At 43.1% G+C, this 26,292-nt stretch overlaps 1 protein-coding gene across 1 annotated transcript in view; it reads right to left on the bottom strand.

Annotated features, from left to right (window-relative positions):
• SLC46A3 (solute carrier family 46 member 3) overlaps positions 1 to 26,292 on the bottom strand; it is a 53,733-nt gene that overhangs the window by 22,263 nt on the left and 5,178 nt on the right. The window contains exons 2-3 of the mRNA XM_040340469.1: positions 19,915 to 20,170; positions 9,760 to 10,627 (exon numbers count right to left, since the gene is read on the bottom strand). Of these exons, the coding sequence (XP_040196403.1) occupies positions 9,760 to 10,627; positions 19,915 to 20,106 (1,060 nt within the window). The 5' untranslated portion in view covers positions 20,107 to 20,170. The remainder of the gene's footprint in view (positions 1 to 9,759; positions 10,628 to 19,914; positions 20,171 to 26,292) is intronic.

Here is a 26,292-nt window from a genome sequence, read left to right as displayed (position 1 = left end):
AAAGAGAGCCGGTCACAATCTCTTGCTATGCAAATCTCCGCTGGTTGTGGAGAAAGCCACATCCAATATGCAGAGGTGTGAACCCAGCCTTAAGTGGTGGCAGATGAAACCTTTTTATCTATAACAATAATTGCACTACTGTTTAAATCTATATATTTAATAAAAAAAAATACACTTGAATTAAATATATTTCTTTTAAAATATAAAAGATAAGGTTGCACTAGGTAACGAGATACCAAATATCTCAAGCTTCAAAATTGTCCATTGGCAACACATGTAAAGCCTTTACAGTTCATCAGTTCAGAGTGAACAGTGAATGAAGGCCCTAAAATGATTGCCATTAAAGTGATTGTTATTTTAAATAAACAAAAAAAATTAAGGTTTACAAACATGTCATACTTACAGTGGGTGACCGCGATATTGTGTCAATCTCGCTCCCTTTTACGGCGAGATTGATCACCTACGAGCCCCATCGCAGGAGCCAGCGGCGAGCTGGCTTGCCGCGATGGGGACAAAGCCGTCATAGAAGCGACGGGAATCCGACTTGGATTCCCGCCAATTCTAGCTGCGATATTTGGTATGAATCCTGAGAGGGAACTCCACGCCAAATTTTAAATAAAAAAACAGCATGGGTTCCCCCCCCAGGGGCATACCAGACCCTTAGGTCTGGTATGGGTTGTAAGGAGACCCCCCCTATGCCGAAAAACCGGCGTGGGGGTCGCCCCACAATCCATACCAGACCCGTATCCAAAGCACGCTGCCCGGCTGTTCAGGAAAGGAGTGAGGACGAGCGAGCGCCCCCCCCTCCTGAGCCGTACCAGGCCGCATGCATGGTTGGGTGCTCTGGGGCAGGGGGGCGCACTGCGGCCCCCCCAGCCCAGAGCACCCTGTCCCCATGTTGATAAGGACAGGGCCTCTTCCCGACAACCCAGGCCGTTGGTTGTCGGGGTCTGCGAGCGGGGGGCTAATCGGAATCTGGGAGCCCCACTTTAATAAGGGGGCCCCCAGATACCGGCCCCCCACCCTAGGTGAATGAATATGGGGTACATCGTACCCCTACCCATTCACCTGGAGGCAAAGTGTAAAAGAAAATAAACACACAACACAGGGTTTTTAAAGTAATTTATTAGTTAGGGGCCCCCCCTCTCTTCTTTAGCTCTTTTACCAGGCGGGGCCTTCTTCTTCCGCTCTCCGGGGGTCTTCTCCGCTCTCCGGGGGTCTTCTTCCGCTCTCCGGGGGTCTTCTCCGCTTTCCAGGGGTCTTCTCCCATCTTCTCTGCTCTCCGTTGTCATCTCGGCGCTCTCCGGTGCCTTCTTCTTCAGGGTTGGCCGCCGCTATCTTCGTGTGTTAGCTCAATTAGTAGCGGCGGCCAGACCGCTCTTCCGGACCAAATACGTTACGCCGCCGTAACTAAGGGTGCAAGTTGTTTCTGAATACAGAACTTGCGCCCTAAATTACGGCGGCGTAACGTATCTGAGATACGTTACGCCGGGCGGATAGATACACCATTGTATCTGAATCCAGCCCAGAGTATTTATAGTTGGAAAAGGAAAAAATGTGTATAGGTCCATAATTATACATGCAATTGTCACTTAAAGTAACGCAGTGCCCTATCGCAAAAATGGCCTGGTCATTAAGGGGGTAAAACCTTCCAGGGCTGAAGTGGTTAAAGTAGAACTGTCAGACATTTTTTTAAATAAAATGTCTTGTCTAAGGGCCGGAAACATAAAGATGCCTGCTATTCCCTTTGTTAGCAAAAAAAAACCTCATTTATGTTTAAAGGTTTAAAATAGCTGACAGCTTCACTTTAAACATTTTAGTACAAAATATGATTCTTCTTATCAACAGTAATAAAAAATATGAAAATGACGTTTCTTTAAAAGATTTGTCTGAAGACAATACTGATGCAAATCTCCCTACTGTGAGTAATTACAAATACCGGCAATATATAGAATTAAAAGTGCCAAAGCATAACTACTATTATGCCCTGGTTGTGCGGGAAGTGATTTCCTTCTGTATTTTTCATTTATTTTCAGTGTTAATGGAAAGACACCTGCAGTCTCTGATGTTTTCTCCATTCATTAGCCCATCAGTAATGACATGGCATCAGCTAATTTTCCATATCTTAAATACACCGTGTAACAAAAGCTGAAACCCACTGGTCTGAAACGTATGACAAATTGATTATGAAAACATATTTGTAGGTGACATATTTATGAAGAGGGAAAAAAAAAAACGAACTTTAAGAACTTGTCATCTCTGGTCTTAGGCCTCGTACAGACGAGAGGATATCCGTTGGAAACGGTCCGCCGGAGGGATGGGGATCGCTTGGACTTATCCGGTGAGTCTGTACAGACGACCGGATCAGTTCAACGGATAGGTTTCCAGCGGATAGATTTCTTAGCATGCTAAGAAATTTTTATCCGCTTGAAAACCGTCGGCTGGAGAAATCTCCGCCGAAAAATGTCCGCACACGACCGGATTTGTTTGCTGGAACTGATCCGCGGATAAATCCCAACGGACAGATCCGGTCGTGTGTACGAGGCCTTAAAGGTCGCTGGCAACAAGAGCTATGGAAGGGTTAAAACACTTTTATTTGAATTTTCCATCTGTGTCCCATCAGGGAGATTTCCCTTTAGTTCCTGTCCAGTAGTCACAGCAAGACGCAAGAAGAAATCTCTAAAGAGCAAGGAAAATGTTCTCTTAAACAACGATCATCGGACCATAGAGGGGACCGATGAGATCGGGTGTCAGCGGATGTTCATCTGCTGATACCCGCTATCCCATAGGGATACATGTATGTCCGTATTTAATCTGAAAACGGATGGATGAAATATGGACATACTGTCCGCGCGTGTGAAAGGGGCCTTTAAGTAATTGTGAAGGTTTTTTTTATTTTATTTAATAACAAACATCTCTATACTTACCTGCTCTGTGCAACTTTGGATTATGGAAGCCGAATCCGTCAAAACAATTATAGGTGTGTCTCTTGGAGAAAACCCAGCAGCTTTCTTATTACATGATATCCCTCTATCTCTTAATTGCCACAAAGGCGCGTATCTATTTCCACGGTATTCCACGGTATAAAACAGGTATCTGCTCCCCCCTTCACCCTGAAAGGTGCCAAATGTGACACCGGAGGGGAGAGGAATCCGGACAGTGGAAGTTCCATTTTTGGGTGGAACTCGGCTTTAATTTGATCAGAATATATTTAAAACTAGGGTATCATCATTTTTGGTTGTGATTTTGCCAGCGCATTACACTGTTAACTTTTTTTTTTTCTTTTTTTACTTTTACGTTTGCGAAACACGTAGATGCTGCTGGAAAAAAAGTGGAAAAAATTGCAGTTTTTTATTTCAAGCCTGTTTCACATAAAGGCATTAAACCAAATAACAACCCGGAGATTTTAAAACCATTTCCACCTGAAAGGAAGGAGATCTTTAGGCTGGAGATGTATGCACAGATGGCAGAGCATGTGATTCCTTCATCCTCAAATCAATAGCACCGAGATTTTTTGACCGAAGGCAAGATGAACTCCGAATTGCAGAAGTGTTTGGCTACATGCCCAGGAAAAAACAGGACTAACATTTATTTACTGACACGCACTGGTCAACATACAATGACTGGCATGCACTGACCTACACTAACAGGACGTCCAGATATACATAAACTGACCGCTCCATGCTTTAGATAGATGCACACAGATAGACAACCAAATTAGGAGAGAGTAGATCGCACACACAGATTATAGGATGAGGCCTACTACAAACATACATCCAACATTAGAAAAATGATGACTAGCATCCAGTAGGGTAGCTTAGTGTAGTTAGTGTAGGTCCTGCCCTAGAAGAGTCTACCTTGTCGTGGTGGGCAGGCTTGCAATCTCTTGGTCAAAAGTGTGTCAGCGAATGGGTGAGAGGATCACTAGATCTTCACTTCTGGCCAATTGATTTTACCAAAGGACTCTTGGCTTAATCAGAGAATTTATAGTTGGAAAAGGAAAACATGTGTATAGGTCCATAATTATACTTTCATAAACACAATACAAATTTGAAATATTTACATTTGAATTGCTTCCTCTTTTATTTAATCCTTTCATGACTAAAGTCTTCTAAAGTTGATCCCCGCTGAGCCGGCAGATGACAGGACGGTCCCCTGCACACTGTCAGATGTCAGATCTCCGCTCTCCTCTATGGGGGGATCGGATGAACACGGATCGTCTGTTCATGTTCACCCAATCCGATCCGCAGACGGATGGAAAAATTGTATGGATGAAGATGCAGCTGGGAAGGAAACACTTAGGCCCCGTACACACGAGAGAATCGATCCGCTGGAATTTATCCGCGGACCGGTTTCAGCGGATAGATCCGCTGGTGTGTACGATCCAGCGGATATTTATCCGCGGATATTTTTCCGGGCGATGGATTTCCAGCGGATCAAAATTTCTTAGCATGCTAAGAAATCTATCCGCTGGAATCCAGTCCAGCGGATTGATCCGCTGGTCTGTACAGACTCAGCGGATCAATCCGTCCGATTCCCTCCCTCGCATGCGTCGTAATGATTCGACGCATGCGTGGAAGTCCTTATATTACAGCGTCGCGCACGTCGCCGCGTCATCATCGCAGCGACGGCGCGACACGGCACCGCGGAGGGAATTCCGCGGGGATTTTGATCTGATGGTTAGTACAACCATCAGATCAAAATCCGCCAGAGGATTTATCCGCGGAAACGGTCCTCCGGACCGTTTCCGCGGATAAATCCTCTCGTGTGTACTAGGCCTAAGAGCGCTGACTACATCCAAACGATGACTAGGCCATTTTTGTGATACGGCACTGCGTCACTTTAACTGACAATTGCGTGGTCGTGCGACGCTGTACCCAAACAAAATTGACGTCCTTTATTCCCCCACAGATAGAGCTTTCTTTTGGTGGTATTTGGTCACCTCTGTGGATTTCATTTTTTGTGCTATAAACAAAAAGAAAACTAAAAAATGTTGAAAAACAATATTTTTTACTTTTTGCTATAATAGCTACCCCAAAAAAAGGCCAATATGTATTCTTCTACATATTTTTGGTAAAAAAAAAAAAAAAAAAGTTATAGCGTCTACAAAATAGGGGATACATTTATGCCATTTTAATTATTTTTTTTTACTAGTAATTTCGGTGATCTGCGATTTTTAAATCGGGACTGCGACATTGAGGCGGACAGATCGGACACTTTGGCACTTTTTTTGGATCACTGACAATTATACAGCCCATCAGTGCTAAAAAAAAAAAAAATACAGATAAAATGTCATTGGCATGGAGAGGGTTAACACTAGGGGGCGATTAAGGGGTTAAATGTGTTACCTAGGGAGTGTTTCTAACTTTGGGGGGATGGTACTGCCTGGGGGAGGAGACCGATCGTTGTTTCTACGCATTAGGAACAACTGTTAAGTCTCCTCACACTGACCTATTAGGGATCTGTCTATTTACATTTAAAACCAGAAAAAGCCGCGCCACAAAATAAAAGTCTATTGAAATCAACAGTCTCTGAAAGTGTGATAATTGAATCCGTAATTGAATAGATTGTCAGTTATATGTCCATGGGGTATGCAGATTAAATCCTTGCAGAGATACTTCCTACGTTCCACACCACCAAGTGACACATAAAACAAAAGTGCACCCTCCACCGGAAAAAAGAGCCGCTTACCAGAAGGCAAGCAATACGGGCAGATGGCTATAACCCAGCCACGGCCTTTCAATCCTTGGAAGTTTCCAAATGGGAGCAGAATATCTCTGGAACGTGATGACTGACACCTCCAATCGGTTCAGGTAAAACAAGAAAGAGAGGCGCACATAGCGTAACTCTATAAACTATAGCTTTTATTTAAAAAGATAAAACATACTCACAAACGAGCACTTGAAAACAGCGTAAATATAATATTGCCGGCCAGCATACAGGAGCCCTCCTCCTCGGCGTGGTGACGTCACTGCGTCATAGCATATTTACGTGTAACTTTAAAGTGTGACATGTTTGGTATCTATTTACTTGGCATAACATCATAATTAAAATGTTACCATAAAAATGGGTTCTGTATTGTGTTTTTTTGCATTAAAATGTGTATTTGTTCCCCAAAAAATTGCATTTAAAAAACGCTGCGCAAATACTGTGTGACATAAAACAATTGCAAAACCCACCAATTTATTCTCTAGGGCCTCTGCGAAAATGTATATATAGTACAGCACAGTGGTGCAGTGGATAGCACTGTCACCTAGCAGCAAAAAGGGTTGCTGGTTCGAATCCCGACAACGACACTATCTGCCTGGAGTTTGCAAGTTTCCCGTGCCTGTGTGGGTTTCCGCCGGGTACTCCAGTTTCCTCCCACACTCTAAAGACATGCTGGTAGGTTAATCAGATCCTGTCTAAATTGGTCCTAGTATGTGTGCGTTAGGGACCTTAGGTTGTAAGCTTCTTGAGGGCATGTGCCCCCACTGTGGGGACACTAATTAGTTAGCGTTAGGTACCACGGATACCAGGATGCCGTGACGAAGCTAACGCATGCATTTTCAAATGTGTGCGGACTAAACCTCTGTTTTTAACACATACTGTTAGATAGGTTTATTTGGTTGTCTGCGAGCTGGTCGGCAAGTAAGCTTGGTTTTTTCCCTTGGATTCATCCATGGCCCTGTTTTTGTCCTTGAGGGCAGGGACTGATGTGAATGTACAATGTATATGTAAAGCGCTGCGTAAATTGACGACGCTATATAAGTACCTAAAATAAATAAATATATATGACACCAAGGACAAATATATATATATATATATATATATATATATATATGTTTGTGGGTTCTAAGAAATCTTCTAAGCAAAACATTTTGTTTGTTACCGTTTGAAGAACAAAATACCTAATATGGCATCACTAGGACCCATGACTAGGATCTAGGCATGCGAGGGATCTCATTTAAAAAAGGCAGTGCCGGAGAGGAGCAGTGTAGGGAGAACTTTCTCCACAAGACAGACAACGCTGGACATCATAAACTAGTAAGTATTAGGGGTGCAATGGATCGTCATTGATCTGTGATCCAACATCCGCGGATTGAGCCCATAGGAAAGGCAGCGGCTTCGGCCTAGCTCCAGAGCGGCGGCCATCTTGGTACACCCGGCGGTGGCCTAGGTGAGATCCCCAGAGCGGCGCGCTGACGGGGGAGATGTGGACATTACAGTGGGGGAGATGGACATTACAGTGGGGGAAGATGGACATGTGGACATTACAGTGGGAAGATGGACATGTGGACATTACAGTGGGGAAGATGGACATTACAGTGGGGAAGATGGACATGTGGACATTACAGTGGGGGGAGATGGACATGTGGACATTACAGTGGGGTGAGATGGACATGTGGACAATACATTGGGGGGGGGTGGACATATGGACATTACAGTGGGGGGGAAATGGACATGTAGACATTACAGTGGGGGGAGATGAAAATGTGGACATTACAGTGGGGGAGATGGACATGTGAATATATATAATATATGGTGATGATCCGAAAAATGATCCGATCCGTGACTCTGATCCGAGGAACGATCCGAACCGTGAGTTTTTTGATCCGTTGCACCCCTAGTAAGTATGTTTTTTTTCTTGCTTTCATACAGAGGCAAGTTTTAATTAAAATAAATGTGTATATACATACCCTCAGATGAACTATGTCCACTAAAAGGATTAAAAACGGGGATAGGTTATGAAATATTTACTAAAACTAGGGATCGGAGCTTGGAACTGTTGTTTCTACCATAATTTACTTTGATAAGATCAAAGATAATAAACTTGTCTAACTGAGTTGAGAAATCATAAACTCATATGACACCAAGGACAAAAAACAGATTATGCAAATGGTACTTAAAGTTGACCTTCACTCTCAAATACCCATATTCATTACAGTAATCCTCCTTAAAGTGATACTAAAGGTTCACATTTGTTTTTGTAAATAACAAACATGTCATACTTACCTCCACTGTGCAGCTCATTTTGCACAGAGTGGCTCTGAACAGCGTTTTCTGGGGTCCCTCGGCGGCTCTCTCAGCTCCTTCCCGCCTCAGATAACCCCTTCTGGGAAGCACTCTCCCAAGGAGGTTACCTTGCGGGCACGCTCCCATGTCCAGCATTCCGCATGCATTAAGGTGAAAAAACATGAACCTTTACAACCCGTTTAACCCCAAATTGCCTTTTTTTTTTCTTGGTCTGGCCTACTCTCTCTCCCCATGCGTGCCAAGGTGTGAATTATATCAGCGATCTCCTGGGATCTCTATGTCAGTTATCTCACAGACATCAGTTTCTACTCTGTGGCTGGAGCCTGTGCTCCCAAATCCCCCCCCCCCACTTTTATTGCTCGGTATTCTTGAATACATCATTAAATGTATTTTATTTAGCAAGCAGTGAATGTCCATGAATTTGATTTGATATTAGCTTTGACCAGGGCTTTTTTTTTTCAGCTGGAACTTGGTGGAACTCAGTTCTACCACCTCTGGCTCAGGCCTTCTGCTCCCTTCTTACCACTATCACTTGTAAAGACAAAAGACCCTTCCACTGTAAGTGGAATTTGACCACACCATTTAATGCGATTGTGTGTGTGTGTGTGTGTGGGAATGGGGTTTTGGAGGGTCATGGTTGAGTTCCTGCACCTATTTTCTAAGAAAAAAGCCATGGCTTTGATACAGCTGAGGCTGATACCAAGTCAATTGAGGGTTCTATACCCTACCTATGCCATCCAAAACCAACAAAAATTATTCTGGCTGGGAATACATTTTAAAGGTTTTTTTTCTTTTTACGGGATGGGACTAGTCATTCAGAAAACAGTGATGGAGAATAAACAAACATTTATCCAGCCGCAAGAGAGCATTGCCTTTTTATGGCCTTGTAATAGTGACAGTAATTACTGCCAGGAAATGTTGCCATTGGAATCTCTGAAATTGGTGGATAATCCTGACTACAGATGTAGAAATCTGAATTACTGGTGGAAAAGACTTTCAAGCACTAAGGCCTCGTACACACGACCGAGAAACTCGACGGGCGAAACACATCGTTTTGCTCGTCGAGTTCCTTGTTAGGCTGTCGAGGATCTCAGCGAGCCAAATTTCTCCATTGCCGTCGAGGAAAAAGAAGACATGCTCTCTTTTTGGCTCGACGAGATCCTCGACAGTTTCCTCATCGAAAAGTGTACACACGACCGGTTTCCTCGGCAAAAAAAAAAAAAAACAGCAAGTTTCTTGCTGGTTTTTGCCGAGAAACTCGGTCGTGTGTACGAGGCCTCAGGCCCCAATCACACTTGAGCATAGCGTTTTCAGGCAGAAAGTCGCGCAATTTTACCGCGATTTTGCAGCGATCTTTGCAGCAGTTTTTACAGCATTTTGCTACGATTTTGTACAGGTCAAAAGGTCACCAATGTAAAAAGCAGAAAAATGCCCAAATCTGCCTAAAAAAAAGTCCCAGAACTTGTTTGAGCTTCAGGCGTTCTGGAGTGGAGATGTGAACCATCTCCATAGAGAATAACAGATTTTTTCCCCTCCAGCATTTTGTAGCTTCAGGCTTCAAGCTACAAAACGCTCAGGTGTGAATGGGGTCTTAAAGGCAATTGATGACAGGTTACACTTCTTGCTTCTTTTCATGTTCCATTAGTTGTAAACTGGCGAACATGCATTTCTAAGAAATGCAGCTTCAAAACAAGATATACCCATATGGAATAAATTGAACTGGCTTATCACAGTGAACCTTACCTAACATCATGGTTACAGTTGTTGTGGCAAACGCAGCCATAACAATCCCTCCAATCCAAGATGCCATTCCAATGAGGACGATGTAGGAATCTTTCAGACATTGTGTGAAGAAGAAAACACCCAGGAAGCTGCCTACAAAGCAAAATGTAGACAGAGCCGATCCCCATCCGATGAGTACCGGGTCCCAGCACAGAGGCGAGTCCAGCTCATATAAGGTGAACAGGTTTACAGCTCCAAAATCGGCAAACAAAAAGAACATAAAAGCAAACAACAGGAGGCCGATTGTCAGTCGTTTCTTGCAGGATGCATGTTTAAACAATAAAAAGACTCCGGAGAAGAGTTCCTTAATGCCTTCTTTGCTCAGGACAGGTTGATAAAATTCTGACCTTTTTATAGTTTCTTCCAGTATAAAAATGATGTATAAAATATTTAAAATGTGCAAAATTGCTGGTATGAAAAATGACCATTGAAATCCGAGTGCAGTAATGATGTACCCAGATGTGATCCCTGAAATCCCACTTGACACCCCAAAAACCATATCAATAAAAGCTATGCGAATATTCTTCTTCTGGATGTCCCTTGCAATGTCTGCTATATAAGAAAAACATCCCCCCAAAATTGTAGCAAATCCACCCAGGAATCCACTGAGTACTGAAGAGAGAAACAAGACTTCAAGTGGCCACTCAAAGAAAGACACTGAACAATAAGCAGCGACGGTGATTAAGCCACCTATAGAGGGCAGTAATAAAGATGCCTTCCTCCCATGATTATCGCCATAGGAAACCAGTATTAAGGTCATTACAAGACTTGGGATAAGGGAAATTAAATCCAACTTTGTAGAGAACATAGACGCTCGCTTCTGGACCTCCTGCAAGTAAAACATAAAAAGTTTAATGATGTTTAATGATAACAGAAAATAAATGTATTGGGTAGAAAATTTCAATTTTAAAAAAAATGTGCACCTTGTAATTATCCATATGTGTTGAATATACTGATTTCCTCAGCAAAATATAAAAAATAAAATGTATAATTTGAAGCATCCTACAAAAACTCTCTTGACTTTTAGGTCCCACACCTTCCAATAGGACATGTTGCAATTACCGTACTCTTGGAAGACTCAGCAAGGCAATGGAAGTCTGACAGCGCCCACAGTTACACGTGGCTATTCGCATTTAATCACTCATGCACCGATTACCTGCAAATGATTGGTTCTAGACACAGACTGTCAACTGAGTGATTACACGCAAATGGTCGCAAATATATGCAGGTGCTGTTAGGCTCCCACTGCTTTCCATTGGGCTTCCTGCACACAGCTAATTGCAGAAAACCCTGCTAAGGGGGAAATGAAAATGGTCCAATTCACATGTGTAAAGGGGGCCTTACTCTGTGATAAAAAAAAATCTGGCTTTATTCAAAAGAATGCTATGAGCTACACCGAGTTCAACATTTGGTGAATGCAGTTCAGTGTAAAAGTAACAACAACCACTTAGTAGCTTAATTTTTAAAGCATATCTAAACTATTAAAAAAAAAGAGAAGAAGTAATATACTGAAGCTTAGCTTATTAACCTGCCTGGTGGTATTCCCGAGTCTGACTCGGGGTGAGATTTTCATGCTGCGAGCGGTAACCCCGAGTCAGACTCGGGCTTGCCTCGCTGGATGCACAGGGAGTGTTTACTTACCTTGTCCCTGGATCCAGCGATGCCACCGCGCTGTGTGAGCGAGCGGGACCTCGCTCGATTCACACAGCGTCCTCCTGTGCCGCCGATCTCGGTTCCCTGCGACGTTACGACGCACGGGAGCGGAGAACGGCGCCAAATTCAAAAATGTAAACAAACACATTACATACAGTATACTGTAATCTTATAGATTACAGTACTGTATGTAAAAAATACACACCCCCCTTGTCCCTAGTGGTCTGCCCAGTGTCCTGCATGTACTTTTATATAATAAAAACTTTTCTTTCTGCCTGTAAACTATAGATTGTCCATAGCAACCAAAAGTGTCCCTTTATGTCAAAAATAGTTTTAGAGCAGCTAAAAAACAGCGATAATAAATTATAATCACTTGCAGAATTGTGCGATAGCGATTTGTGGGGAAATTCGTCATAAAAAAAAAAAAATTACAGCGACAATTCTGCAACTGAGCAAATTTCAGTGATTTTGATTTGATTACATTATTGAATAATTTTTATTATAATTATATTATTATTTGTTATAATTATTTATAATTATTTATTATATTATAATTTATAATTTTGTTTTAAAAAAAATGTCATACCCGGGATGCCAATTAGAATCTTGTTTGGTCAGATTTAAGTGAGTTATTTCTAAAAATTACAGGCCTACAGTATAAAACGCCAAATTTCCTTGCAAATAATGGTACCGCTTTCAGCACCTTTTTTCTGAAAGAATCATACCGCCAGGGAGGTTAAGGCTGAAGTTCTTCGATGTAGTGGTTGAATTTGTTTTCTTTTTTGAGGCCTTTCCCTTTATTTTCACCTGGTAATCCTGCAAACAACACTTCCTATGCCTTTATGACTTTGCTTTTTTTTTCTCCAATGTATCCAGCATGTATGGTTGTCATACATGCTGGGCTTCAAAACATGTCTGCCTTTGCTCCATTACAGGTTGGATTGATGGGACTAGTAGTTTAAACAATAGCCATAAGGATTTTTGCTACTTCTCACAACAAAGTGACAAGGATAAGATGAACAAGTTTTCTGTACTTGCTGAAAAGTGAAAACAAATCACTACATCAAGGACTGTGTCATGGTCATGGTCAGGGGTTAGGCTCAGAGACCAGTAGCTATAGCAGTAGAAAGTAGAGGTAGACCGATATGGGTTTTTCTCTGGCCGATGCCGATATTTAGAAATTGGGGTGGCCAATGGCCGATATATAATGCTGATTTTTGTGGCCGATATTTTAGACCAATTTAAAAAATATAAACACAACCTCACCCACTCCACTCCTTCCTGCTTACTCCTGTCACTCTAGCACACACTGGCAGGTGGCACTGATTGGCGGTGGCACTGGCTGGCAGTGGTTGGCACTGGCGGGTGACACTGGTTGGCACTGACTGGTGGCACTGATTGGTGGTGGCACTGGTAGGTTTCACACTAAGCCGAGTGTAACTGTAACTGTGTGAAACTAAGAGAGAGGAGATGTCAGCTCGATGTCGGGGGTGGGCGGGACCCAGCAGCTAAATTACACCAGCCAAAGATTGGGCTGCTTTAGAAAGGGGGCGCGGCCACATACACGTAGTGGCCCGCCCAGATACCATCCCATTGGCTGGTGTAATATAGCTGCTGGGTCCCGCTCACCCCAGCCGGGTTCCGCCCACCCCCGACATCGAGCTGACAGCTCCTCTCTCTCCTCTCTGTTACTTGTCAGTTTTACACTCAGCGCGGTGCTTGATGCTGCCAGAGTTGCAGAGTGTGGAGAATGGAGGAGGAACGGCGGTCAGTGTAAACTATCGGCCTAATTTTGATAATAATCAGCCAATGTCAATTTATCAAAAATGGCCGAATATCGGCCGATATATCGGTCTACATCTAGTAGAAAGGCTCTCACTGACTAACAGGAGAAGTATAAAAGCAGGACACCCTAGTACCTGCTAAAAAGTAAGCGCTCTGTGAGCACATCACTTAGAGGAGCTATGCAAGAAGATTTTGGAAGATACACTTGTTTGACACTCGTTTAACACAAGGATATTTATCATCAGTTTTGGGACTTTATACTACTTATTATTTATCATACTTGTTTATTGCACATTGCTTTTGCACATTGCACATTGTTTTTGGTATTTTACCATTAGTCATTGATCGTTTTGGAATACTTACTTTATCATTGAGTTATTCAATTATATGCGCTGATCACTTTTTATCACACCCTAGCAGATGGCCCGGGCTCACCCAAGGTGAGGAGTCTAAGCACTAACTTGCGTGTTAGTACCAGGTCACGGCCCTCAGGATCACGCCACCAGGCAGTGATCAAGCCGGGGTCCAGCAGTATATACAGCAATAGGGTAGTCAGTAAACAAGCCAAAGGTCAGTAACAAGTGGTTTCAGGTTGGGATCAAGCAGAAGCGCAGTCAAGGAACAAGACAAAGGTCAGTAACAAATGGTAGCGAAGATACGGATGGCAACAGGAGTGACAAGAGTGAAATATTGGTCGGAGAGAGGACAATAATCTGGCAAACAAGAAATGCCACGGTATGGCTTGAATAGGAAGTTCATGGGAGAAGCAAAGGGTTCAATGCTTACCAGAAACAATACCATTGCACAGAGCAGGTGTGTAATGCCCCCTAAATACTTCACTGAGCCCTGTACCCAACAGCAGGGCTGCTCTTTCTCTCTCCTTAAAGGACATGGTGGGGAAGTAAAAAAAATATATAATAATAAAAAAAATATATATATATACTGTATATATAAAAACATAGGCCCGGATTCACATACATTGGCGCATATTTATGCCTGCGTAGCGTATCTAATATACGCTACGCCGACATAGTGCAGAGAGGCAAGCACCGAATTCACAAAGCACTTGCCTCCCAAACGGCGCTGGGTTCCCTGTGCGTAAGCCGGCGTAGGTGGAAGTGGGTGTGAGCCATCCTAATGAGGCGTGACCCCATGCAAATGATGGGTCGAGTGCCATACAAGTACTTAAAACGAACGGCGCATGTGCCGTCCCGTGGACGTATCCCAGTGCGCATGCTCAGAATCACGTCGGAACTACTCCCTAAGATACGACGGATCACTGTCTATGACGTGAACGTAACCTACGCCCAGCCCTATTCACGTACTACGTAAACAACGTCAAATACGACGGCTGTGTTCCCTGGTCCATACCTCAACATGAGTTGCGCCTCATATATGGGCGCAAGTACGTTCGTGAATCGACGTATCTCCCTCATTTCCATATTTGAATAGGAAATCAATTGGAGCGCCACTTGCGGCCAGCGTAACTATGCGCCCACGATACGCCGGCGTAGGTAAGTTACGTCGGTCGGATAAAGCCTATTTTCAGGCGTATCTCAGTTTATGGGCATGGCGCATAGATACGACGGCGCATATTTACACTTACGCTGCGTATCTCGAGATACGTCCGTGTAAGTGCTTTGTGAATCCGGGTCCTCTTTTCCACAAATAGAGCTTTCTTTTGGTGGTATTTGCATGTGATCAGCACAGGGCCAATCAACACAGGTCAGTCAGAAAACTTCTCCTACAAGCTTGGCTAGACACTGATAGAAGTCACATGACTCTAACTGCTGAAGGGAAAATAATTTTAGCAGTTTATATTTACTAAAATAATGGCATTTCCATGTTCTGTGTACTGTGGGAGACCAGATATTGTAAATGCAAGTTCCTGGGTTCAGGTCTACCTGAAAAACTGACAGGTGGATCTGATCAGGAAAACTGTGTGAAAGGGCACTAAGCCCCGGTTTACACTGACTTGTCATGTGACTTGAGTTGAAAGTCGCTTGTCGAGTCGTACCCCATTAACGGCAATGAAACCGTTCTAATCAGTACGAATCAAGTCGCTCCGACTTAGAAAAAGGTTCCTGCGCTACTTTTGGTGTGACTTCAACACGACTTGCATTGACTTCTGTTAAAGAAGTCGTATACAAGCCGCGATTAAGTCATGCAGGGATGCCGGATTCAAAGTCACGTGACTTTGAAGCCGCATCAGTGCAAACTTGATGTCTGAACTGACAGAAAATGTAAAAGTCCAGGAGAGCTCTTAGGGGACAAAAGAAGTAAAAGTTGAACAATTAAATGATACATTTTATTTGATTTGAACCCAATGGGGTAAACAGGGATTTTGCTATACTGTTTATGTTTTATTTGATAATTTTCATGACTACTGTCCATTACTTTGATTGAGATTCGTATGTACATGTTTTACTGCTATACCCGATTGTTTAATACCAGAACCAGCTGCCTACAGTATAATTTTTCTGTAATTTGTATTGAAATCTCAATAAAAATTCTTTAATGGGCAAAAAAAATAAACATTTTGGTTTGATTTGCCTGAATATATTAAATGAGCAAAGATTATTAAAAAATGGACTTGCTATTTAAAAAAAAGTCTCCTGTGTCTTTGATGAAGCCTTGTATGTGTGAAAGTATTATGACTTGGAATAAATTGCCCAGCTTTACTGTAACCCCCCTGCAGTGCGAGATGTCGGCACCCTGTCGCCGAGAATCAGCGCGATGCCGTCGTGCTAAAAACACATTCTCGGCGGCAGGCACTGTACATTATTGAATAATTTTTATTATAATTATATTATTATTTGTTATAATTATTTATAATTATTTATTATATTATAATTTATAATTTTGTTTTTAAAAAAAAATCATACCCGGGATGCCTACAAGACTCTTGTTTGGTCAGATTTAAGTGAGTTATTCCTGAAAATTACAGGCCTACAGTATAAAACGCCAAATTTCCTTGCAAATAATGGTACCGCTTTCAGCACCTTTTTTCTGAAAGAATCATACCGCCAGGGAGGTTAAATGACATTGTACATATCAAAGTTTAGCCAGCTTCACTTCATGGTCTACAAAGCATGAAAGAGTCGCTTGTGATTAGATTTCAGATGGATATGTACAGTAAAAACATAATACGTCTACCAGAAGCAGGAAACTCCCTACTCAAAGTGATAAACAAAAAGAAAACAAACTCCTGCGCACGGGTGGATTGTCCAACAGTTATTCAGTATTACACATGGAACACACAACAAATTTTTATTTTTTTCAAAATTGTCGTTTTTTTGTTTATAGTGCAACAAATTAAAACCACAGAGGTGATTAAAGCAGAGGTCCACAAAAAAAAAAAAAAAATAGCCAAAAAGGCTCAACAAAAATTTGAAATTTTTTCTTTATACTTACCAGAAATGTCTGTTGCTAGGCAGATCGTCCTAATCTGCCACTTTCTCTTTCGCGGTGATCTTCTCCTCCTCGCGTTGCCTCCTGAGAAATGGGGCATGCTGTCTTCTGGGAACTGTGTGTGTCCCAGAGGACAGCCGCCAATTCACAAAGCGCCGCGTGACTCGCGCATGTGCAGTAGGAAACGGGAACGGCTTCACTGCCTGTCTCCCTTAGTGAGGATGGTGGCACCGGCACACCATCCGGAGGATGGATCGGCCTCGGGCGGCCAACATCGCAGGCACCCCCCGGACAGGAAATTGTGCTTATTAAAAGTCAGCAGCTACAGTGTTTGTAGCTGCTGACTTTTAGAAAAAAAAATTCCCAGCTGGACCTCCGCTTTAAAAACCAGCTCTATTTGTGGGACAAAAAGGACATCAATTTTATTTGGGTACAGCTTTGTAAGGCTACGCAGTTGTCAGTTAAAATAACCCAGTGCCCTATTGGAAAAATGGCCTGGTCATTAAGGGGGTAAAACCTTCTGGGGCTGAAGTGGTAAAGGAGAATACAAAAAAAAATGGATTACCGGTAGTTAAACCCACAAGTGCTTTTTCTTAACCACTACTGTTCCTTTATAATGGCTTTTAAAATTAACATTTTATAATGGCTTTTAACATTAACAAAATGTAGCAATTTAGAATTTGGATGAAAGGTTTAGCACTGGGAAACACTTATTATTTATTTATTTATTTATTAAAATTCTTAAAAGTACAAAAGTATCTTATTGAAAGATAAAAAGTGCATTTTATATACAACTATATGGATCTGATCCGAAAAGAGGGACAAGGCTCCAAATCAGGGACAGTCCCTTAAAATCAAGGACAGTTGGGAGCTATGTTTATCTCATGAAAAAAAAACGAAGTTTTTCAAACCTCATTTTAAAAAACGACGTTGCCTACACACCATCGTTTTTTCAAAATGCTCTAGCAAAACGCGGTTACATACAACACGTACGACGGCACTCTGTTCCATTCTAGCTCGCGTCATAACTTGCTTCTGAGCATGCGCGGGTTTAAAAACGTTGTTTTGAACATCGTTTTAGGCCACACACGATCATTTTTTATGACACAAAAAACGACATTTTGAAAAACGACATAAAAAATTGAAGCATGTTCGAATTTTTTTTTGGTCGTTTTTTTGAAGACAAAAAATTACATAAAGCCCACACACGATCATTTTAAATGACGTTTTTTAAAACGTTGTTTTATTTCATCACAAAAAACGACCCTGTGTACGCGGCATTACAGGATTGGTAATGCCCTGATTCGGTTCTGGAGCGCGGAGTCTTTGAAGAGTCTTGGGAGAGATGATGCCTCTAATCCTGTGTCCATGTTTACTGGAGACCAGCATGTGTGTGGAGACAGACACTGGGAGAGTGTCCACCCTGGTCTCAAATAGAGGTGGCCAGATCTGACCAGGCCAATACCCGTGAGCATTAGGAGATTGTGTATCTTTAGGCAGGGGCCTGTGTAGCCCAGGTGGGCATTTCACGTCACAAAGTTGAGCCAAAGTGGCAAATCTGTGCGGAGATAGACTCAGGGGGCCGGATTCATGTAGCTCAGCGGATCTTTAGATCCGCTAGATCTACCTGGTTTATGATCCGCCGGTGCAATTTAGCGAGGCTAGTGCATGATTCATAAAGCACTTACCTCGCAAATTGCACCGTTGGATCGTAACTCCCCCTGGCGGAATGCAAATTCCGCGGCTAGGGGGAGTGTACAATTTAAATCAGGTGCGTTCCCGCGCCGATTTAACTGCGCATGCGCCGCCAGTGAAAAAGCCCAGTGCGCATGCTCCAAATGACGTCGCTAGGACGTCATTGTTAGCGGCGGGTACGTCAATTGCGGCCATCGGGATTCCCGATCGACTTACGCAAACGACGTAAGAATTTTGAATCTTGGCGCGGGAACGGCGGCCATACTTAACATTAGCTTCCCCTCATATAGCAGGAGTAGCTCTCCGCCGGAAAAAGCCGAACGCAAACGACGTTGAAAAAGAGCGACGGGTGGGCGTACGGACGTGAATCGGCGGTTTTCCTTATTTGCATATGCGACGTGTAAAACAAAGCGACGACACCTAGCGGCCGGCGGGAGATTACAGCCTAAGATTCGACTGGTGTAAGTCACTTACATTCTTATGAATCAGTCGCATAGCTCCAACCGTGGGATCTCACAGATCCGACCGTCGGGTCTCACAGATACGACGGCGGATCAGGAGATCCGCCGGCGTATCTATTGATGAATCTGGCCCAGGGACTACAAAGTCTGGATAGACTAGAAGATTTAGGTTTTGATACTCGAAACCATTGCAAGGGTAACCGTGTGTTATTTTTTTAACTTTTCCATTTACCATAAATAAAAGTGGGTCACAAGCCCTGAAACTTGCTGATCTATAATGGATGGAAAACACTACACTGGACACAACCCCCCCACAAAATCACAATACATATAAGATTTTATTTTTATTTTTTTCATAGGAAATGCTGTTTATGCTAAAAAAGAGTGATTTTTTTTTTTTAATAATTAGAAAAAAATCGAAGAGACTAGGCATTTCAACAAATGGTGAAGAATTTCCTTGACTCATTTTCATAGAAAATGGTGTTATCTGTATCTATTCTCTGCAGAAATCTGAGGTCCATTTACAGGCCGAAATAACTCCTTCATCTCAGGCCATAATAATCATCACCCGAATCTTGAGGCAGCATTCAAAATGGCTGACAGGGTGCACTTTAATGATAGGAGTACCAAGCACTGTAAACTCTCTTATCAGCATGCACCAGTGAAGCTTCCAGTCAGATAGCCCACAGTAACTTTGATGACTTCTACAGTTCATGACACCCCTGTGTTCTTAACTATGGGCACAGCATATCACTGGGTGATGTTATCCTACAAAGAATCAGCTTTTTAAATGCAATTTACATACATCAGGTGGTTTATGAGAATTGAAGCAACAAAATAACAGGACTGGTGCCCATAGCAACAACAGACATCTGTTCAGGTTTTACATCTACAGCGCCACTTTACTTTTCTCCAGGTCTAAAAATTAATAATTTGGCAAAAAATAAAATAAATATATGTAATTCATATCAAATAGGCATGGTTCATCTTTACCAAATAACTGCCAAAAAAACTAAAGGGCACCTGTACATAAAAACAAACTGCAACTTTGACCAAATTTGAATAATGCTCTTATAATGCTATAAATGCAGTCATTTTAATATGCTCTTACCTTTTGATGGATATAGCCGGGGTTACTCTGATTGGTTTCACAGTGTGATACATTGTCATTGAAGGTAAGAGTAGTATTAAATTCATCTTGCCACATCCTGTGATAGATGTACTGCCCTATTATTGGCAAACTGACAAAAGTTGCAAAGCAGTAGATGGCCATCACTGGCTCCACCAGCTGGAGCTGCTTCATGTTTGCACCTTGTCAGGTCCTCTACTCCATGGACACATCCACGATCCTCTTCACTCCTTTATCCCTGTTAGCAATATAGACAGACTTATTCAAATGTTTAAATAACAACAGAAATACCAACGTTTTGGGAAATACTGACACATTTCCACCATGTTTCCCCAAAAGTAAAACCCACCCTGAAAATAAGACCTACCCTGGTTTTCCAGGAGGGTTGCAATATAAGCCCTACCCTGAAAATAAGCCCTAGTTTGAAGTTGTTGTCTCCTCCATTTCTCCTGCCTGTCAGCGGTGGACCTCGATCCCCTCCCTCTGCAATGCAGGGATTGTAGAATAGCGCTCAGGCGGGTTATGGAAGCCCAGAGCGTCACTCAGATCTCCTCTTCTCCTGCCTGTCAGCGGTGGATCTTGACCCCCCCCCTCTGCAATGCTCAGACAGTGAAGGAGCACTCAAGTGGGCTATGGAAGCCCAGAGTGGCGCTATAATAAGAAACACACACCTTTCCCACCATATACTACTGTAATAGAGGGGAGCCCACAACCACTTTTACTTCACCTCACACACAGGGCCGCCATCAGGGGGGTATAGGCAGTACACCTGTAAGGGGCCCGGAGGTCCCCAGGGCCCCATGTGGCAAACCCCCTTTTTTATTTTTTTTTATAAATGTTTATTTTTTCAATTTTGTTTATCGATTTTTTTTATTTTTTATTTTTATTAAAGGGCCCATAGGTCCCCAGGGCCCTGGATGGCAACCCCCCCCCTTTTTTTTTTTTATAAATGTTTATTTTTATTTTATTTTTTTATATATTTATTTTATTTATTTTTTATTAAAGGGCCCAGATGTTTCTTTTTTTTTATTATTAAAGGGCTCAGAGGTCCCCAGATGGCTACCCCCCTTTTATTATATATATTTTTTCTTTATTTCTTCTTTTCTTTGTAAAGGGCCCCCCCGCTTCTCAATTCGCGGCAGCACCCCCCCCTACTCAATTTCAGACGGCAGCACCCCCCCCCCCCGGTTCTCTGCTCCAGGGGGCCCATGCCTGAAGCTCTGTAAGGGGCCCCATAATTCCTGATGGTGGCCCTGCTCACACAGGGGATTCCTGTCAGGCAGGGAGGGAGAGGGGGAGAGAAGACAGCAAATTAAATTGCAAACCCTACCCTGAAAATAAGCCCTAATGTGTTTTTGGTTGCCAAAGTTAATATAAGACCCAAGCTTATTTTCGGTGAAACACAGTATAGTTATTTCATCTCTGGATATCAATGGTAAAAGGAACAGGTGTCATCATAACTCTCAAAAAAAGGTTCAAACCCTTCCCCAATCTACTAAATACAAGTGTTTTTGTCACTGCTGGTGTTAATTACCACTCACTTCCTGTCCAGTTGACAACATATCATCAAGACATAAAGTGAGGAGAAATCTCCCCAATGGTTGACACAGGAATGAAAAACATACATACAAATCAAAATTGTTCAGAATCTAAAAAAAAGGAAGTTCACCTTCAGCCTATTAATACTTTATCTGCATTCCTGGTGATGTTTGTAGTGTGCAAAACTGAATGCTACAAGGAAAAGCTTCATAAAATACCAGGACGATGCCAGTCTTTGACTCATAGCGGGTTATTTACAAAAGGCAAATCCACTTTGCATTGAAAGTGCACTTGGAAGTGCAATCGCTGTCGATCTGAGGGGAAGATGTTAAATGAGGGGAAGCTCTGCTGATTTTATCATCCAATCGTGTACAAGCTGAAATGCTGTTTTTTCATTTCCTTGCATGTCCCCCTCAGATTTACAGCGACTGAACTTCCAAGTGCACTTTCAGTGCAACGTGGATTTGCCTTTAGTAAATAACCCCCATTGTGTCATACTGGTATATAACGAGTAGTCACATCACACTGCGTAGTTTATTATTACATGTGACGAAGTGCTCCCAACCCAAAGCAAATTATACGATGTAGAGCCAAGGTTAGGCAAACATTTCAGTCAGTTCAGCTGAAATCAATAAGAGATACAAGACTACAGGAATTCCCCAGGTTATGAACAAGATTTCAAGGTTTTGTAGGTTTGTTCTGAAGTTGAATTTGTATTTAAGTTGGAATAGGAACTTTGTTTTAAGTGTTTTGCAAGCCAAAACAATATTTTTACGTTTCGGATAGCATAGGGAAAGGCCATGCAGTGATGTGGGGATACTGACAGGTCCACCAGACAGTAGGTGGCAACATGCGGTGAGCAGCAAGATGGCCGCCCTGCAGTTTCTGGGAGCGGCGTGACATCACGCTGTTTCCCTTCTGGGGTTTGTTACCCCAGCGATTCAGATTCCTGATATGTCCCTGCTGTACCATGTACTTGTATGAGAAAGTATCCTGCTCTCTTTGCATTGCTTCCTTTGTGTGAAATCCCTGGTGTTCCTGCCAGTCCTTCTGCTTTCCTATAAAAAAAAACAAAAGCAAAAAAAAACAAAAACCTGACCACACTAAGACGCCTTTCACAGAGGCGATTTTCAGAAATAGCCTTTAAATAGAGCCTGAAAACCGCCTCCCATTCTCAGTGCGACTTTTTACACTGGGGCGGTGCGCTTGTAGGACGTTAGGAAAAGTCCTGCAAGCAGCATCTTTGAGGCAGTTTGGAAGCGCTGTATATACATTGAAATGAATGGAAATGGAAATGAATGAAACGCGATTCTGAAGCGCCGCAACATGGGCAATTTTAATCCCAGCAGCCAAAAAGTGCCGCTTAGACATTGCGAAAGGACCACTAAAACAAGAAGGCGAACACACCGTGGTCAGTTCTCTCGCTGTTGTGAGAACAGCCAGGAGCACGCACACAGAAGTGGCCTATTGGGAGCTGACGGGATGGATCCACAGTAAATAAGAAGCTGGGGCAGAGTCAAGATGGGTCAAAAAGCAATTTTCCACAAAAGCCAATCGAAAAATGTACTTTCTTCAAGCCGGGTGGTTCTGACAGGGCTAAGACCCCTTTCACACTGGGGCCACTTTAGCGATGTTTAAGCGGTGCTTTTCGGCCGCTAGCGGAGAGCTTTTAACCCCCAAAGAAGGGGTTAAAAACTCCAGTGCTGCGGCGCCCATTCATTTCAAATGTAAAGTTGGATCAAAGTCATGCTCCACAGTCGTACTGGAGATTTAGCGATTTTGGAGTCGCACTAGTGTGAATGGAGCCTAAAGCTGGCCACACACAAATCAAATTCTGTCCAATTTTCAATAGACAGGGCGTTTTGAAAGCGCCAAATACAGCACTCCCAAACTGCCCCAAAGATGCTGCTTGCAGGACATTTCAGAACGTCCCGCAAGCGCACCGCCCCAGTGTGAAAAGACACACTTGAATGAATGGGAGGCCGTTTTCAGGTGCTTAGCAGAGGCTATTTCCAGCACTAAAGCGTCTGAAAACCACCCCAGTGTGAAAGGGGTCTAACTGCTAAAAGAATTTGAGCAGATTCAGAAGACTCCATTCACACTAGCGCGTCTCCAAAGTCACACAATTTCCAGTACGACTTTGGAGCATGACTTTGATCCAACTTTACATTCAATGGACCCAAGTAGCACCAAAGTAGTGCAGGCACCCTTTTAAAATTGGTGTGACTGTTGCACTGACCTGAACAGGTGCCACTAAAAAGAATGGGCTGTGACTTGCCATATTCAAAGTCGCACGACAAGTCGCACAAGTGTGAATGGAGCCTTAGCCTGACACTGAAAAGAACAAACTATTTCAACTAGCCTGAATATGCACACATCCAATTATCATGGAAAAAAAAAAGAAAAGCATACTGAGCACAGCACGGCTAATTAACTGACTTGCTGGCAAACGATTTAAGTACAGCATTATTAGACACTAATCTATATGGAACTCCATTACTTTTAAATATGTTCAATTAAAGTGGTGATAGCATAGGACGCCACGCCAAGCTGGCTCTCCCTCCACAGGCCGCTATCACTTTCTGCTGGCATGGGAAATTTTATTTACAGTGTATGAAAAGCCAAAACTTTTTTTTTTGGAAAGAATAAGAGAGGCCTAAAGGGACACTAAACCCAGGTTTACAAAGTGTTCTATTAAACTATTTATTCTTTGTTTTAAAAAGTACCTTCTAATGCTCTCAGCCTCCTCCAAATGTCTTTGTTTTTGGTGTTGAGCTTCAACTTCCTGTTATGCCGCGTACACACCATCACTTTATGTGATGGAAAAAAATGACGTTTTCAAAAGCGTCACTTTAATTGACCGTGTGTGGGGGAAAACGTCATTTTATGTCTTGTAAAAAACGACCAAAAAAAATTCAAGCATGCTTCAATTTTATGTGTCGTTTTTCAAAAGTGCACTTTTTACTTCACAGAAATTGACCGTGTGTAGCAAAAAACGTCGTTTTCTAAGACGTTTTTTCATCCACGCATGCCCAGAAGCTACTTATGAAGCGAGCTTCAATGGAAAAACGTGGTGGAACGTAACCTCACTTTGCAAGAACATTGTGAGAAAAACGATGGTGTGTAGGCAACTTCGTCTTTGAAAATTGAAGTTTCAAAAACGTCATTTTTTACTTCACAGAAAGTGTCGTTTTTTTTCATCACATAAAGTGATGGTGTGTATGCGGCATAAGAGGGTGTCTACATTCATTCTCCGTGGTCCCGCTGTATGTAGGAATGTAGCCACCCTCTCACCCCTGAGATGGACAAGGTATTATGGGGGGTGTAATGTGCATACAGCAGTGCACATGACCATCACTAACATACATCGCCCATTCCAAAAAATGGAAGTGAGAGAGGAAAAGGAGAGGTTAGGGAGTTCATAGAGTATACTACAAGGAGGAAGAAAACCACAGGAAGAAACTATTCCAAGCAGTATTAACTACTTAAAGGGGAGTTCCAGCCTTTTTTAATGTTTATTAAAAGTCAGCAGCTACAAAAAGTGTAGCTGCTGGCTTTTAATAAACAGACACTTACCTGCTCCACAGTTCCAGCGACGCGCCGGCCGGGGCTCTGCTCCTCTCCCCCCCTCTCCGGCCGTCGTCTTCATTCCAAGTGTGGGCACCCAGCCGTGACAGCTTTCGGCTTCACGGCCGGGCACCCACTGCGCATGCGCGAGCGGCGCTGCGCCGTCAGATTGGACAGGCGATCGCCTACAGGGAGGGGCTGCAGTAAGGCGATTAAGCTATTCGCCTTACCAGCCCCTCGGCGGAAGGAGGAAGTGGGACAGGAAGTCCCACTCCTCCTGTAGCCCCCACTCCCCCCCCCCCCAAAAAAATGGCATGCCAAATGTGGCATGTAAGGAGGCGAGGAGTGGATTAAGCGGAAGTTCCATTTTTGGGTGGAACTCCACTTTAAAGCGGAGTTCCACCCAAAAATTAAACTTCCGTTTTTTTCGGAACCCTTCCCCCTTCCAGTGTCACATTTGGCACCTTTTAGGGGGAGAGGGGGGGAGCAGATACCTGTGTAATACAGGTATTTGCTCCCACTTCTGGGCATAGATACCCAAGCCACCTGCGGGTATCTACGCCCTTTCCAGTGCCTTCTCCATCCCCCCGCCGGCATCGTGACTGTGGGCGCCCGACTGTAGCTTCACAGCCGGGCACGCACTGCGCATGTCGCAGGCCCCCTGTCCACTCATGTGAACGAACTTTAAAAATAAATGTGTAAGAAAAAATGTAACAGGACCCATCTTGTTTTAGAGGAAGCCTGAACAAAAAAAGAATATGTCTGCAAACATTCTGTAAACAATACTGAAACTCTGACATCATTATACTGATGAGACAATCTTCCATTGGAAGTATAGAAGGCAATTACACTTGTGTTGCCTTGTGAAGAGTGATCTGCGTTTGGTTCGCTCTTCACAAAGCATTTGACAGGCGCTGAGGAGGCATTGTACCACCTTCTAACTCCTAAATGCCGGACGACCGTGTGGTTGTAGTGCGGCCCTATTCACTTGAACAGGTTGCGTTCAACTTGTAATTCCTGCCGTGGCCATGAAGAAAAACATTGCGACATGTATACACACCCCAGCTGCAGCCTTTCCATGTAAGGGGAAGCAGTTGAGGGGCCTGGTTAACACCTATGCAGCTTGCTTTTTTTTGACAATTTGTTGTTAGGCAGATTAACCACTTAAGGACCGGAAAGAATTTGTCCTCTTAATGACCAGGCCATTTTTTGCGATACGGCACTGCATCGCTTTAACTGACAATTGCGCGGCTG

The sequence above is a fragment of the Rana temporaria genome, chromosome 2, assembly GCF_905171775.1.
Source record: "Rana temporaria chromosome 2, aRanTem1.1, whole genome shotgun sequence".
Lineage (NCBI taxonomy): Eukaryota > Metazoa > Chordata > Amphibia > Anura > Ranidae > Rana > Rana temporaria.
Note: the sequence above shows the minus strand (reverse complement) of the source record. Positions and strands in the feature narration are given on the sequence as shown.